The sequence below is a fragment of the Oncorhynchus masou genome, chromosome 10, assembly GCF_036934945.1.
Source record: "Oncorhynchus masou masou isolate Uvic2021 chromosome 10, UVic_Omas_1.1, whole genome shotgun sequence".
Taxonomy (NCBI): Eukaryota; Metazoa; Chordata; class Actinopteri; order Salmoniformes; family Salmonidae; genus Oncorhynchus; species Oncorhynchus masou.
The window spans coordinates 18,783,018-18,798,950 of record NC_088221.1 but is presented as its reverse complement, the minus strand read 5'-3'; the positions used below and the strand labels follow the sequence as shown (position 1 = coordinate 18,798,950).

General features: G+C 39.7%; 1 protein-coding gene across 4 annotated transcripts in view; it reads right to left on the bottom strand.

Annotated features, from left to right (window-relative positions):
- Positions 1-14,590, bottom strand: part of LOC135547286 (tensin-1-like) — a 293,490-nt gene extending 278,900 nt beyond the window's left edge. For all 4 annotated transcript variants that reach the window (XM_064976121.1, XM_064976124.1, XM_064976126.1 and 1 more), the window contains exon 1: positions 14,354-14,590. In XM_064976121.1, coding sequence (XP_064832193.1) covers positions 14,354-14,455 — 102 coding nt within the window. In that variant the 5' untranslated portion in view covers positions 14,456-14,590. The remainder of the gene's footprint in view (positions 1-14,353) is intronic.
- Between the last annotated feature and the right edge of the window lie 1,343 nt (positions 14,591-15,933).

Sequence of the window (15,933 nt, the reverse complement as noted above, 5' to 3'; positions counted from 1 at the left end):
CATTCTTTGTCCTCCAAACACGACGAGTTGAGTTTTTACCAAAAAGTTCTATTTTGGTTTCATCTGAACATATGACATTCTCCCAATCTTCTTCTGGATCATCCAAATGCTCTCTAGCAAACTTCAGACGTGCCTGGACATGTACTGGCTTAAGCAGGGGGACACGTCTGGCACTGCAGGATTTGAGTCCCTGGCGGCGTAGTGTGTTACTGATGGTAGGCTTTGTTACTTTGGTCCCAGCTCTCTGCAGGTCATTCACTAGGTCCCCCCGTGTGGTTCTGGGATTTTTGCTCACCGTTCTTGTGATCATTTTGACCCCATGGGGTGAGATCTTGCGTGGAGCCCCAGATCGAGGGAGATTATCAGTGGTCTTGTATGTCTTCCATTTCCTAATAATTGCTCCCACAGTTGATTTCTTCAAACCAAGCTGCTTACCTATTGCAGATTCAGTCTTCCCAGCCTGGTGCAGGTCTACAATTTTGTTTCTGTCCTTTGACAGCTCTTTGGTCTTGGCCATAGTGGAGTTTGTGACTGTTTGAGGTTGTCGACAGGTGTCTTTTATACTGATAACTGATAAGTTCAAGTTATACTGAACTGATAAGTTCAAACAGGTGCCATTAATACAGGTAACGAGTGGAGGACAAGAGGAGCCTCTTAAAGAAGAAGTTACAGGTCTGTGAGAGCCAGAAATCTTGATTGTTTGTAGGTGACTAAATTGTATGATTTTTAAGTAATTAATTTGCATTTTACAGTACACACTCAAAGTAGATTACTAGAATGTGTTTAATTTTGGAGTACAGGGTAGACCAATTATGTACCAAAGACATCTTAAATCTGTTTTTATGCCGTGAGTAATATGCTGGAGGCTATGCACAATCATTATTTAATTACGTTTTTTTTTCAGGCTTGGGCTCATATACAGTATATCACAAAAGTGAGACGACCACTACCTTGCTGAAGAAGCTGAGGGTAAAGGTGATGGACTGGCCAAGCATGTCTCCAGACCTAAACCCTATTGAGCATCTGTGGGGCATCCTCAAACGGAAGGTGGAGGAGTGCAAGGCCTCTAACATCCACCATCCCCGTGATGTCGTCATGGAGGAGTGGAAGAGGACTCCAGTGGCAACCTGTGAAGCTCTGGTGAACTCCATGCCCAAGAGGGTTAAGGCAGTGCTGGAAAATGATGGCGGCCACACAAAATATTGACACTTTTGGCCCAATTTTGACATTTTCACTTTGGGGTGTACTCACTTTTGTTGCCAGCGGTTTAGACATTAATGGCTGTGTATGGGTTATTTTGAGGGGCCAGCAAATTTACAAATTGTTATACAAGCTGTACACTCACTACTTTACATTGTAGCAAAGTGTAATTTCTTCAGTGTTGTCACGTGAAAAGATATACTCAAATATTTACAAAAATGTGAGGGGTGTACTCACTTTTGTGATATACTGTATATGCCTATGAATACAGTACACTCTAATATGCTTATGGGTGTTTTGAATTAATCATCACCCCCCTAGAAAGCCCTGTCCATTTCGTTGTGTTAGGCTTTGAAACAACATCCAAACAACCATGATTCCACTCAGTTTCAACCTGTAATTAAACTTCTTTGTACAAACCGATCAATCACTTTGAGGTGAGTTTTAAAAACAAGATACTGTTTTGATGCTAAGTGTTTGATGTGATTTTCAATTGCATTTGCAATGATGTCAGAGAGGTTAGAGGGACAATAGAGGCCCACAGCGGAGGTGTCATAATACCCATAAAACCTTGAGGCCAAACAGGGAAATGGTTCCAATCGTTTTCCCACCATTCATTTTTTCCCACCAAATAAAGTGTTGGTCCCATGTTTCATAAACTGAAATTAAAATCCCATAAATGTTTCATACTCACAAAAAGCTTTTTCTTTCAAATTTTGTGCACAAATTTGTTTACATCCCTATTGGTAAGCATTTCTTCTTTGCCAAAATAATCCCTCCACCTGACAGGTGTGGCATATCAATAAGCTTATTAAACAGCTCGGTCATTACACAGGTGCACCTTGTGATGGGGATAATAAAAAGCCACTTTAAAATATGTAGTTTTGTCACACAACACAATGCCACAGATGTCTGCAAGTTTTGAGGGAGTGCAGGAATGTCCATCAGAGCTGTTGCCAGAGAATTTAATGTTAATTTCTCTGCCATAAGCTGCCTCCAACATAATTTTAGAGAATTTGGCAGTCTGTCCAACCGGCCTCACAACCGCAGACACGCATAACCAAGCCAGCCCAGGACCTCTAAATCAGGGGTTCATCTGAGTGGAGGTTGGGGGGTCCTGCTGAGGAGTATTTCTGTCTGCAATAAAGCCCTGTTGTGGGGAATAACTAATTATGATTGGCTAGGCCTGGCTGACAAGTGAGTGTGCCTATGCCCTCCCAGGCCCACCCAGTCATGTGAAATCAACAGATTAGGGCCTAATGAATTTATTTCAATTGACTGATTCCCTTACATGAACTGTAACTCAGTAAAATCTTTGAAATTGTTGCATGTTGCATTTATATGCTTGTTCAGTATAGCTAGATAGCTACTCTACTGGTACATACATTTGACTGTAGGCTGTCAGCAAATATAATTAAAAGTTTACAATACTCATCTATGGCAAAGAAACATATATGTTTCCCCTTTCATCTGTGTCTAGTGTCAGCTAGGTAGGGGTTCAGCCAGCATGGAACAAAAGGGGGAAGGGTCGTTCAAAACTCAGTTGTCATGTCAACACTACTGTCAGTGCTGCTGTGAATCGCATCACGAAAGACATGCCATACTTGAAATGTCATTCCCTTCATGGTGATGTATCCTGAAAAGGTAGACAAATGTAATATCCCCCTTTGCATGTTTGTATATTATTCTACACACTGGCTATTATTCTAATAGGCTCCGTCTCCAAACAAGACGTCTATCTTTCCCAAGTTTGGGAATCACAGTAGAGCACAGCACAGTAGAGTAGAATTCAGTACCTGTAGAGCACAGTAAAGAAAAGTAGTGTCAGGGGTGAAAGTAGATTTAATGTCTTTCCGGTATGGAACCTCCTATGTGTGCACGTGGATGCATCCAAAAAGTGTATGGGCCTAACAGGCCCGGCCATTGACGTTCTGCCATCCGAGGAGAGACATAAAATTGCCTCCCCCTCCCATACCTAATAAACTAGAATAGTGTCCCGCAGGGGTCGGCAACAAGTTTGGCCTTGGGCAGAACAGAACATAATAGCAGTCCAATTCATGGGCCTACGCTACAAATTAAACACCTTTTTTTATCACATCTGGTTAGTAAGCTATATAATATGTTCAATGTCAGTAACATATCCTAATATTTTGAATTGGATTACACTGATAAAATCACCAATGTCTTATTAAATGTGTTTTTTATATCCCTTTGTGCGTTGATTGGGGAAAAACAGCGTGCAATCAAGAGAAACTTGTTGCTCTGAAAAAGTCTCAAAAGAAAGGAGGGTGATGAAAATCGAAGTTTCAGGGAAGAATGGACAGAGAAATAGGCATTCTTATCATATTTTTCTAATGTCAAACCAGAGTGTCTTATTTTCAACGAAATAGTCGCTGTTTGCAAATTAATAAATATTAGACATCCTTATGAATCTAAGCATGACACTTTCAAAAGTGACCTTTCCACCCAGACAGAGCCTCAACCAATGTATAAGAATGTAAGCTTAAACTGCTGTCTACTTGTCTGTTGCGTAAACCCAACAAAAGAAGTGTTTCCCTAAAAGCTGCCTGGGTTTAAACATCTCTTTTCAGAAAGTGAAAAGTTCAATTAATAGGGACAGAATAGCAAAGTAAATGTTTTGACTCCTCAAATATTGAAGGCTGCAGCTCAGATTTAGAATGTCATAGAGACTAATCAATATATCCCCATATGCATGAGAGTTACGTCTTTTGTGGGGAATTTATCACTTGTTTCTAGCATAAGGCGTCACAGAGTAAAGCATTGTTATAGAACACTTTATATTATCTGGATCCTTTTTATTCATTTATTCAAAATATAAAGCTAACAATAGGTATCCATTTTGCCCTTTTCTTTAGCAAAGGGTAGGCTATGGCATACCCTCACTCAATTCAAGCCCTGGTTCTAACAAAACACACCAAGCCCTTCCCAGACACGGAGGTAATTGTGGAGTGCATAGTGACAGTACTGGAGAATTTGGCTATACCGACAAATCTATGGATAGCATAATTGCGTGTGTCAAACAGGCAGGCCGACCTCTTACAGGAAGAAATAGGCTCCAACAAATCCCTCGTTGTGAGTGAAGTTGAATTAAAACCAAGACAATTGTTTAAATGAATTACTTTCAGCACCATTACCGTCCATCTCTTATTTGATTATGCAGCAGCTGCTCCAAAGCTGATGTCTGCCCGCTTGCCTTTTTAGTTAACTTTCTCCTGCACTCTCTCTTCTCATTAACAAGTTAATGATTTAAAAAGTGTCTGTCACATGACATTGTAATACATTTGGTCTCCAGTCTATGGGCTACAGAAAACAACGTCTTGGTCAGTTTTGCTCGGAAAATGCCATCCTCATCAAACTGCCACTCTGGTGGCTGCCTAATCCTGCCTAATGGTGGCGGACCGGCCGTGGGGCCTAATCATAGAATTATATTTAGAATCTCTATTAATTCAATAGCATCTCTGTGGGCCTAGTCATAAAGATTTGTCATTTAACTTTTTAAATGTATTACATTTTATTGTGGCATAAACACAACCAGTAATGATGTTTTCGGGCTCTTTTATTAGGCTGCCCGCACACGTTCATCCACTGGCAAAATAAACTCAGCAAAAAAGAAATGTCCTCTCACTGTCAACTGCATTTATTTTCAGCAAACTTATCATGCGTAAATATTTGTATGAACAAATTCAACAACTGAAACATAAACTGAACAAGTTCCACAGACATGTGACGAACAGAAAAGACGTGCTCAATGGGATTGAGATCCGGGCTCTTCTCTGGCCATGGCAGAACACTGACATCCCTGTCTTGCAGGAAATCACGCACAGAACAAGCAGTATGGCTGGGGGCATTGACATGCTGGAGGGTCATGTCAGGATGAGCCTGCAGGAAGGGTACCACATGAGGGAGGAGGTTGTCTTCCCTGTAACGCACAGCGTTGAGATTGCCTGCAATGACAACAAGCTCAGTCCAATGATGCTGTGACACACCGCCCTAGACCATGACGGACCCTCCACCTCCAAATTGATCCCGCTCCATAGTACAGGCCTCGGTGTAACGTTCATTCCTTTGACGATAAACGCGAATCCGACCATCACCCCTGGTGAAACAAAACCGTGACTCGTCAGTGAAGAACACTTTTTGCCAGTCCTGTCTGGTCCAACGACGGTGGGTTTGTGCCCATAGGCAGCATGATGTCTGGTGAGGACCTGCCTTACAACAGGCCTACAATCCCTCAGTCCAGCCTCTCTCAGCTTATTGTGGACAGTCTGAGCACTGAGGAGGGATTGTGAGTTCCTGGTGTAACTCGGGCAGTTATTGTTGCCATCCTGTACCTTTAAAAAATACAGTGCCTTGCGAAAGTATTCGCCCCCCCTTGAACTTTGCGACCTTTTGCCACATTTCAGGCTTCAAACATAAAGATATAAAACTGTATTTTTTTGTGAAGAATCAACAATAAGTGGGACACAATCATGAAGTGGAACGACATGTATTTGATATTTCAAACCTTTTTAACAAATCAAAACCTGAAAAATTGGGCTTGCAAAATTATTCAGCACCCTTAAGTTAATACTTTGTAGAGCCACCTTTTGCTGCGATTACAGCTGTAAGTCGCTTGGGGTATGTCTCTATCAGTTTTGCACATCGAGAGACTGAAATTTTTTCCCATTCCTCCTTGCAAAACAGCTCGAGCTCAGTGAGGTTGGATGGAGAGCATTTGTGAACAGCAGTTTTCAGTTCTTTCCACAGATTCTCAATTGGATTCAGGTCTGGACTTTGACTTGGCCATTCTAACACCTGGATATGTTTATTTTTGAACCATTCCATTGTAGATTTTGCTTTATGTTTTGGATCATTGTCTTGTTGGAAGACGAATCTCCGTCCCAGTCTCAGGTCTTTTGCAGACTCCATCAGGTTTTCTTCCAGAATGGTCCTGTATTTGGCTCCATCCATCTTCCCATCAATTTTAACCATCTTCCCTGTCCCTGCTGAAGAAAAGCAGGCCCAAACCATGATGCTGCCACCACCATGTTTGACAGTGGAGATGGTGTGTTCAGGGTGATGAGCTGTGTTGCTTTTACCCCAAACATAACGTTTTGCATTGTTGCCAAAAAGTTCAATTTTGGTTTCATCTGACCAGAGCACCTTCTTCCACATGTTTGGTGTGTCTCCCAGGTGGCTTGTGGCAAACTTTAAACAACACATTTTATGGATATCTTTAAGAAATGGCTTTCTTCTTGCCACTCTTCCATAAAAGCCAGATTTGTGCAATATACGACTGATTGTTGTCCTATGGACAGAGTCTCCCACCTCAGCTGTAGATCTCTGCAGTTCATCCAGAGTGATCAAAGTTCAAGGGGGGCGAATACTTTCGCAAGGCACTGTACTTCATAATTCATAAACAAAACTGTTATCAGTAAAGACACTATACCTAATTGGTAGGTTTACCTTTACTTATTACTTATTACTTAACTTTCATTATTCTCCCTCCTTCCTTCTTTCATGAGGGAGATAAATTAGATAAATTAGAAACGATATGTGGGTTTTGGAAACAGAATGAAAAGCCACTAGGCAATATTTCTTAAAGGCAAATGATTTCTGCACAACTAAATATAAACGTTGATATTTGTTGGCAGGGGCTTTACTTCAACACTATTGTGTTATGATGTATTTCTTTCTCTAATACCTATTAAGATATTTTCTAGTAAAAATAATCTATGATCCCTTTTCCATCTCTATGACCAGAAATCAAAGCATTTGCTTTCCATGGGATGGAAGATGGTTGAAAAACATATCTATGCCTTAATTCCCTGAAAATATAGACTCTTACACAGCAAATTCCTCAGTGTTAAATTAACACTGAAAGTGTGGACCTGTATAGACACAGTGTTGAATTAACACACTGCTGAGTGTAAAGCTTTATTTGCATTGATCCCAAAGTGCCTTTTTGAATATATATATTTTTTATAGAATTTTAAAACATACAATCTACCTGCAGTGAAGCCGCTCAACATTTACATTATATAACAGTGTTGTAATATTAGAATGCACAAGGTGCAATTTTGGAATTGGGTAGTGCATCGTCAGTTCCTCTTGTCATGTTAGTCATTGTATACTGTGCATTCAGAAAGTGTTCAGAACCCTTGACTTTTTCCAGATTTTGTCACAGCCTTATTCTAAAATGACTTAAATTGTTTTTTTCCTCCTCGTCAATCTACACACAATAACCCATAATGACAAAGCAAAAATATATTTTTAGAAATGTTTGAAAATGTATAAAAACAAACAAACCGAAATATCACATATACATAAGAATTCAGACCTTTTGCTCAGTACTTTGTTGAAACACTTTTGGCAGCGATTAAAGCATTGAGTCTTCTTGGGTCTGACACTACAAGCTTGGCACTAGAGGTTGACCGATTAATCGGTATGGCCAATTAATTAGGGCCGATTTCAAGTTTTCATAACAATCGGAAATCTGTATTTTTGGACACCGATTTGGCCAATTTTGTTTTTACACCTTTATTTAATCTTTATTTAACTAGGCAAGTCAGTTAAGAACACAATCTTATTTTCAATGACGGCCTAGGAACAGTGAATCTCCCCATCCCGGATCCGGGATCGTGACTAAAGCCTCAGGCTCACTTGCATAACGCAACGTTAACGATTTCTGAAAATCGCAAATAAAATGAAAATAATGCGCCTGCTCTCAAGCTTAGCCTTTTCTTAACAACACTGTCATCTCAGATTTTCAAAATATGCTTTTGAACCATAGCAATTGACTAATTTGTGTAAGAGTATGCTAAGCTAGCTTAGCATTTTGAGTAGCATTTAGCACGCAACATTTTCACAAAAACCAGATAACCAAATAAATAAAATCATTTACCTTTGAAGAGCTTCGGATGTTTTCAATGAGGAGACTCTCAGTTACATACCAAATGCGCAGTTTTTCCTTAAAGCGTCTGTGTGTAGGAGAAATCGCTCCGTTTTGTACATCACATTTGGCTACCGAAACGAACCGAAAATTCAGTCACCTACAACGTCAAACTTTTTCCGAATTAACTCCATAATATCGACCGAAACATGGCAAACGTTGTTTGGAATCAATCCTCAAGGTGTTTTTTCACATATCTCTTCATTGATATATCATTCGTGGAAGCCTGTATTCTTCTCTAAATTCCATGGAAAAATACTTGCAGCTGACTTTTGCGCACCAATTTCGGCGCAGGACACCGGGCGGACACCTGGTAAATGTGGTCTCTTATGGTCAATCTTCCAATGATATGCCTACAAATACGTCACAATGCTGCAGACACCTTGGGGAAACGACAGAAAGGGCAGACTTACTCCTCTCGCATTCACAGCCATATAAGGAGACAATGGAATACAGAGCCTCAAAAATCCTGCTCATTTCCTGGATGCCGTCTCATCTTGGTTTTGCCTAAAGCTCACGTTCTAGGGCACGCTCAGAAAATATCTTTGCAGTTCTGGACACGTCAGAGTGTTTTCTTTCGAAAGCTATCAATTATATGCATAGTCGAGCATCTTTTTGTGACAAAATATCTTGTTTAAAACGGGAACGTTTTTCATCCAAAAATGAAATTGCGCCCCTAGAGTTTCAACAGGTTAACTGCCTCGTTCAGAAGCAGAACAACAGATTTTTACCATGTCAGCTTGGGGGATTCAATCTTGCAACCTTACAGTTGAGTAAAGTCCAACGCTCTAACCACCTGATTACATTGCACTCCACGAGGAGACTGCCTGTTACGCGAATGCAGTAAGCCAAGGTAAGTTGCTAGCTAGCATTAAACTTATCTTATAAAAAACAATCAATCAATCAATCATAATCACTAGTTAACTACACATGGTTGATGATATTACTAGTTTATCTAGAGTGTCCTGCGTTGCATATAATCGATGCATGCGTATCGTTGCTCCAATGTGTACCTAACCATAAACATCAATGGCTTTCTTAAAATCAATACACAGAAGTATATATTGTATAAATCCAGGTTAGCAGGCAATATTAACCAGGTGAAATTGTGTCACTTCTCTTGTGTTCATTGCACGCAGAGTCTGTGTATATGCAACAGTTTGGGCCGCCTAATTTGCCAGAATTTTACGTAATTATGACATAACTTTAAAGGTTGTGCAATATGACTTATGGATGCCACCCATTAGATAAAATACGGAACGGTTCCGTAGTTCACTGAAAGAATAAACGTCTTGTTTTCGAGATGATCGTTTCTGGATTCGGCCATATTAATGACCTAAGGCTCGTATTTCTGTGTGTTATCATGTTATAACTAAGTGTATGATTTTGATAGAGCAGTCTGACTGAGCGATGGTAGGCAGCAGCAGGCTCGTAAGCATTCATTCAAACAGCACTTTCGTGCATTTGCTAGCAGCTTTTTATGACTTCAAGCCTATCAACTCCCGAGATAAGGCTGGTGTAACCAATGTGAAATGGCTAGCTAGTTAGCGGGTTGCGCGCTAATAGCGTTTCAAACGTCACTCGCTCTGAGACTTGGAGTGGTTGTTCCCCTTGCTCTGCATGGGTAACGCTGCTTCGGGGGTGGCTGTTGTCATTGTGTTCCTGGTTCGAGCCCAGGCAGGAGCGAGGAGAGGAACGGAAGCTATACTGTTACACTGGCAATACTAAAGGCCAATAAGAACATCCGATAGTCAAAGGTTAATGAAATACAAATGGTAAAAATAGAAATAGTCCTATAATTCCTATAATAACTACAACCTAAAACTTCTTACCTGGGATATTGAAGACTCATATTAAAAGTAACCACCAGCTTTCATATGTTACATGTTCTGAGCAAGGAACTTAAACGTTAGCTTTCTTACATGGCACATATTGCACTATTACTATATTCTCCAACACTTTGTTTTTGCATTATTTAAACCAAATTGAACATGTTTCATTATTTATTTGAGGCGAAATTGATTTTATTGATGTATTAAGTTAAAATAAGTGTTCATTCAGTATTGTTGTAATTGTCATTATTACAAATCAATTTTAAAAATCAGCCGATTAATCGGTATCGGCTTTTTTGGTCCTCCAATAATCGGTATCGGTATCGGCATTGAAAAAAATCATATTTGGTCGACCTCTACTTGGCACACCTGTATTTGGGGAGTTTCTCCCATTCTTCTCTGAAAATCCTCTCAAGCTCTGACAGGTTGGATGGGGAGCGTTGCTGCACAGCTATTTTCGGGTCTCTCCAGAGATGTTCAATCGGGTTCAAGTACGGGCTATGGCTGGGCCACTCAAGGACATTCAGACACTCCTGCGTGGTCTTGGCTGTGTGCTTAGGGTCGTTGTCCTGTTGTAAGGTGGACCTTTGCCCCAGTCTGAGATCCTGAGTGCTCTGGAGTAGGTTTTCATTAAGGATCTCCCTGTACTTTACTCCGTTAATTTTTCCCTTGACTGGTCTCCCAGATCCTGTCGCTGAAAAACATCCCTACAGCATGACGCTGCCACTGCTATGCTTCACCGTAGGGATGGTGCCAGGTTTCCTCCAGATGTGACAATTGGCATTCAGGCCAAAGAGTTCAATCTTGGTTTCATCAGACCTGTTAATCTTGTTTCTTATGGTCTGAGAGTCCTTTAGGTACCTTTTGGCAAACTCCAAGCGGACATTTTTTGGTACCCTTCCCCAGATCTGTGCCTTGACATAATCCTGTCTCGGAGCTCTATGGACAATTCCTTCGAACTCATGGCTTGGTTGACATGCACTGTCAACTGTGGGACCTTACATTGACAGGTGTGTGCCTTTCCAAATCATGTCCAATCAATTGAATTTACCAAAGGTGGACTCCACAATCAAATTGAAGAAACACCTCAAGGATGATCAATGGAAACAAGATACACCTGAGCTCATTTTCGAGTCTCATAGCAAAGGGTCTGAATATTTATGTAAATAACGTATTTCTGTTTTTGTTTTTTTGTAAATTTGCGAACATTTATAAAAAACTGTTTTTGCTTTCATGGGGTATTGTGTGTAGATTGATTTTTAATTTTAGAACAAGGCTGTAATGTAACAAAATGTGGAAAAAGTCAAGGGGTCTGAATACTTTAAGAATGCACTGTACCTTAGAGAGCTATCTATAGCTTGTCAGAAATGTCCAGAACAACTCACACATGTCAGCTATTTAGCCCATAGATATTGTTGTAATTTCTGTGTCACTCAAATATCACATGAATACACATTAGACATGGCAAAATGTATAAAATTGCAGGAAATAAGCTTTAAACCTGCAAAATTATCTCCAACAACAAGAGAGGTGTGAACAGTTTTTCATAAACAGTGCTTGTGCCCATAGAAATACACTACATGAAGTATGTGGACACCAGCTCGTCGAACATCTCATTTCAAAATCATGGGCAATTATATGAAGTTTGTCCCCCCTTTGTTGCTATAACAGCCTCCACTCTGAGTGTTGCAACCTAGAACAGATTCATTTTACACGCTACGGTCTTCAGCACTCGGCGGCCCCGTTCTGTGAACTTTTGTGGCCTATCTCTTCCATAACAATTCACTCTGTATGTGTTGAATTAACACTCATTGGTTTAAAATAACACCAGGGTTGGTGTTAATTACCAGAGTTGAAGCAAAACTAAGACCATCATTATTATGTTTCCCAGCATGCTCTATTGCAGTTGATTTTAATGAATTGTTTCGATATGTATGTTTTTGGATTGATCAATTAATCTTGTTCTTCTCAAATATAAATTACATACATTTTCTAAACTAATCCCATATGTTACTTGGATTTACTGCACCCGTTACTAAAATGGTTGTTCCAGTTTAGATGCTTCAGGTAGTCTCATATTACAACGTCCCAACTTTGGCAGTTATGATAAATACAGGTTGTGGGTGAATAAATTGTTGAAGGTTGTATATCCACATTCTGGCTGAATTTCAATAGGAATTATACATCTCTTTGAAAGCCGGCATAATTTGACAGATTCCATGTCTAACCTTACACGTGGGATTGTTTGAATTTCCCAAACATGAGTTGATTTAAACATCAATTGGGTTTTCATTCGCTTTTATGCTGGGTTGACCAAGCAGCTGGGTATTATTTATATGTAATCCATAGGTTATTTTCAGGATGTGTGTCTTATTAGGGGATGGCATTTAGGGGCATGGAATTTATTTTGGGCCACCCGTGAGAGTAAATATCATTCCTGGTGATCATGTGAAATTTTTCTTAAATATTACTGCAAATTACATATTCGAATACAAAAATATTAAAAGGCCCTAACAGTCTTTTTAATTCTCCTGTAAAATAGCCTTTTGAGTGACTGAAATATCAGTTCTGTTTTTGGGCGATAGAAGTGTTAACTTTATTTATTTTACTTTTTCTCTCAGGTCAAGATACCAGGAAGTTTGAAAAGACAGGCCAAGTGGGTGGGAAGCTCATATTCATGAGCTTGCCTTGAGTGGCAGCTCTGAAATGCCTAGGTCAAGAAACTTGAATGGAGTGAACAGTGCTGCAGTGAAATCCTCTCACACAAAGAAACTCAAACATTGAAATTGCATCAATGATGTCAATTTTATTATATCTCCCGTTTGGCATGTATTTTCGAATGCAGTTTACAACAGCACCGACTGATGTGTTGACATGACAACTGCGTCAGAGTTGTGAACAACCATTTCCCCCTTTTGTTCCATGCTGGCTGAACACATACCTAGCCAGTAACTAGCTAACACCAGACACAGATGAAAGGGGAAACATATAAGTGTCTTTGCCATAGATGAATAGTGTAAACTTTAATTATATTTGCTGACAGCCTACAGTCGAATTTTGGCACAAGTAGAGTAGCTATCCAGCAGAGTAGCTATCCAGCAATTTATATCACACCTCACGGCAAACACGCCTTCCCCGATGTTGATTACAAGGCGGTACGTATTTTAATTATGTAAGAGAATATCATGTTACCATTGTCTTGACTGCCTGTCTAGAGACAATAATATTTCAGAACAATAATCAATTTCAGAACAGCATAGCCATAGACCAATTGACTACAAAGTAACCTGACAAATCAAGGTTAGACCATATTATTGTCTAGACTACTGTAGTTATTTGCCCTGAACTTTAGTCACAGTTACTATCCGGCTACCACCCAGTCCTGAACCTTAGAGACTGCTGCCCTATGTACATAGTCAATGGCCACTTTAATAATGTGCACATATTGTTTTACCCACTTCATATGTAATATACTGTATTCTAGTCAAGGGTCATCCTTAATAACTACTGCTGTACACACCTTTTCTATTAATATACTGCCTATAATGTTTATAGACACCATTATATACATATAAACATGAGCTGCTCTTTATTTTTTTACTTTAGTTTATTTAGTAAATATTTTCCTTAACTCTTGTTGGTTAAGGGCTTGTAAGTAAGCATTTCACGTAAGGTCTACAACTGTTGTATTCAGCGCATGTGACAAATACAAATTTATTTGAATTGACATTGATGTTCTAGACTCTGACATTGCTCATCCTAACATTGCTTAATACATTTATTTTTAATTTGGGGATTTGTGTGTATTGTTTTGCATTATTAGGTATTACTGCACGGTTGGAGCAAGAAACACAAGCATTTCGCTGCAACTGCGATAACGTCTGCAAAATATGTGTACATTATTTTATTTGGTTACTGTCTAGTCAATTGATCTATGCTGTTCTGAAATTGATTTAGCAAAATCTCTATGTGTTGATGTGATATATTTGAAACTTTTTGAACAGATTAGCTCGAATGAATGAGTCTTTGATGAATATACCAATTTGGTCATTTAACATAATTTGTTCAACTTGATCACAGGCATGACATGTTTAATTTCATTTTAAATCATTCTGGTTGCAAGTTCACGAAGACATGTCATGTTTGGTCACCTTGTATTGTGTCAATGAAGGCGTTATTACTCTTTAGGCTTAATCTGTAGGCGACTATCACTCGATGTGTGGCTTGAACAGCTGTCACGCTGCCGCAGGTAGACACATGCAGAACCCCGCATGCTTCGTTAAATGCATTGTCAAGTTCATAACGTGCTATTTTCTTTCCCTGCTATAGTTTAGAAACTCACACGTTCATTATGGGAATTGGTCCTTACCTTGTTTAACAGTCTCTTATCCTCTTTATTTTTCTCATGTTGGCCAAGAGGCATTTGCAGGAAGTCGTCTTCACAACAGATGAAACTCACCGTGCATCCCATCCAGGCAAATTCAGATCAGAGTCTCGTAGACCCATTCAAAAACGTGATATTTCAGAGCTATGCGTTCCAATCTGGATAGTGATTTCTCTTTCGCGGACACTTTAAACTACTCCCGCATGTAAAAAAATAAATAATTAAAAAAAGAAAAAACATTTGCTGTGCTCTTGCCCCCAAATGACGAAACAAGTCAAACTGCACGCAATATCGCTAGCACTTCTATAAAACAGTTATAAATTATATAAACAAGTCATAATTTCGATGGGCTGTCTCTGAATTTCTCAATTCATGTCTTGCACCAAATATGATCCCGTTTTCCACTAATAGTAGGAAGAGGCAGGATATTTTAGTCAAGTGAAAAAAAGGAAACACGACTCTTGAGCACTGGGTAGTAGTTTATTTGAATGGCTAAACTACAGATAGACAGACAGACAGACAGTTAGACAGCACTGTAACAAATTGCTGTACATTTACAGCAAAATGTATAAAGTTAGCTACTGTAATTCTGTATTACAGTAATGTACAGAGAAATGTATTATGGGGGGCTCAATGGCATTCAGCTACACTGCTGTAATTGTACAATATAATTATACAGTAAAGTACTGTATTACCTGTTTTGCTGTTGTTGTTTTTACAGCAGCATACTGTGAATTATTATTATTATTATGTAATGGGTGCCAAAATAATCACCCGGCACATTAACATATTTTGAGACGTGCCTTGTCAGAGGCTATATTTGTTGCACCCATCCGTGAGAATGCTGTACCCCACAGAATACACTACCGTAATCTTATTTTTGTATATTTGTCCTGTAAATTTACAAAAACGTACTATCTACTGTTCTGCCAGTAATTTACTGTGATTCAGTTCCGCCCTCACAGAATATAGAACCATACTGTAATTGTCAGGACCCGGTTTCGAACCTGGGTCTCCGGAGTCAGAAACAGTCACTTAACCAACTGAGCCACGAATAGTCAGCAGAACCCAGAAGATGAGGCAGACACAGCAGTACTTAAGACGGTGTATTTAATAAAGAAAAAATCCTTAAATACAAAAAATGGCAAATCCAAAAGGTGGTAGGAAAAGCACAAAAAGGCCTCAAAAGAAACTCAAAAAATAAACAAAAACAAAAAACAGAATACCACAAGAGCGTCACCCGGAATCGACAAGAGTACACAGAACACTAGGGCAGGGTGCTAACATACAAACACAGAGCACAGAACTGAGGGAAACTAAGGGTTTAAATACAATTAGAGGAAACGAGGCACAGGTGCAAATAATTAATGGGGATCAAGGGAAAAACATAAGGACAAAAAGCACAATGGGGGCATCTACTGACCAAAACCCGGAACAACCCTGGCCAAATCCTGACAGAATCCCCCCCCTAGGAACGGCTCCTGACGTTCCTACCGGCTCTCTCAGGGTGGAGGACCCTGAACTGACGAATGAGGTCAGGGTCCAGGATGTCTTTGGCAGGAACC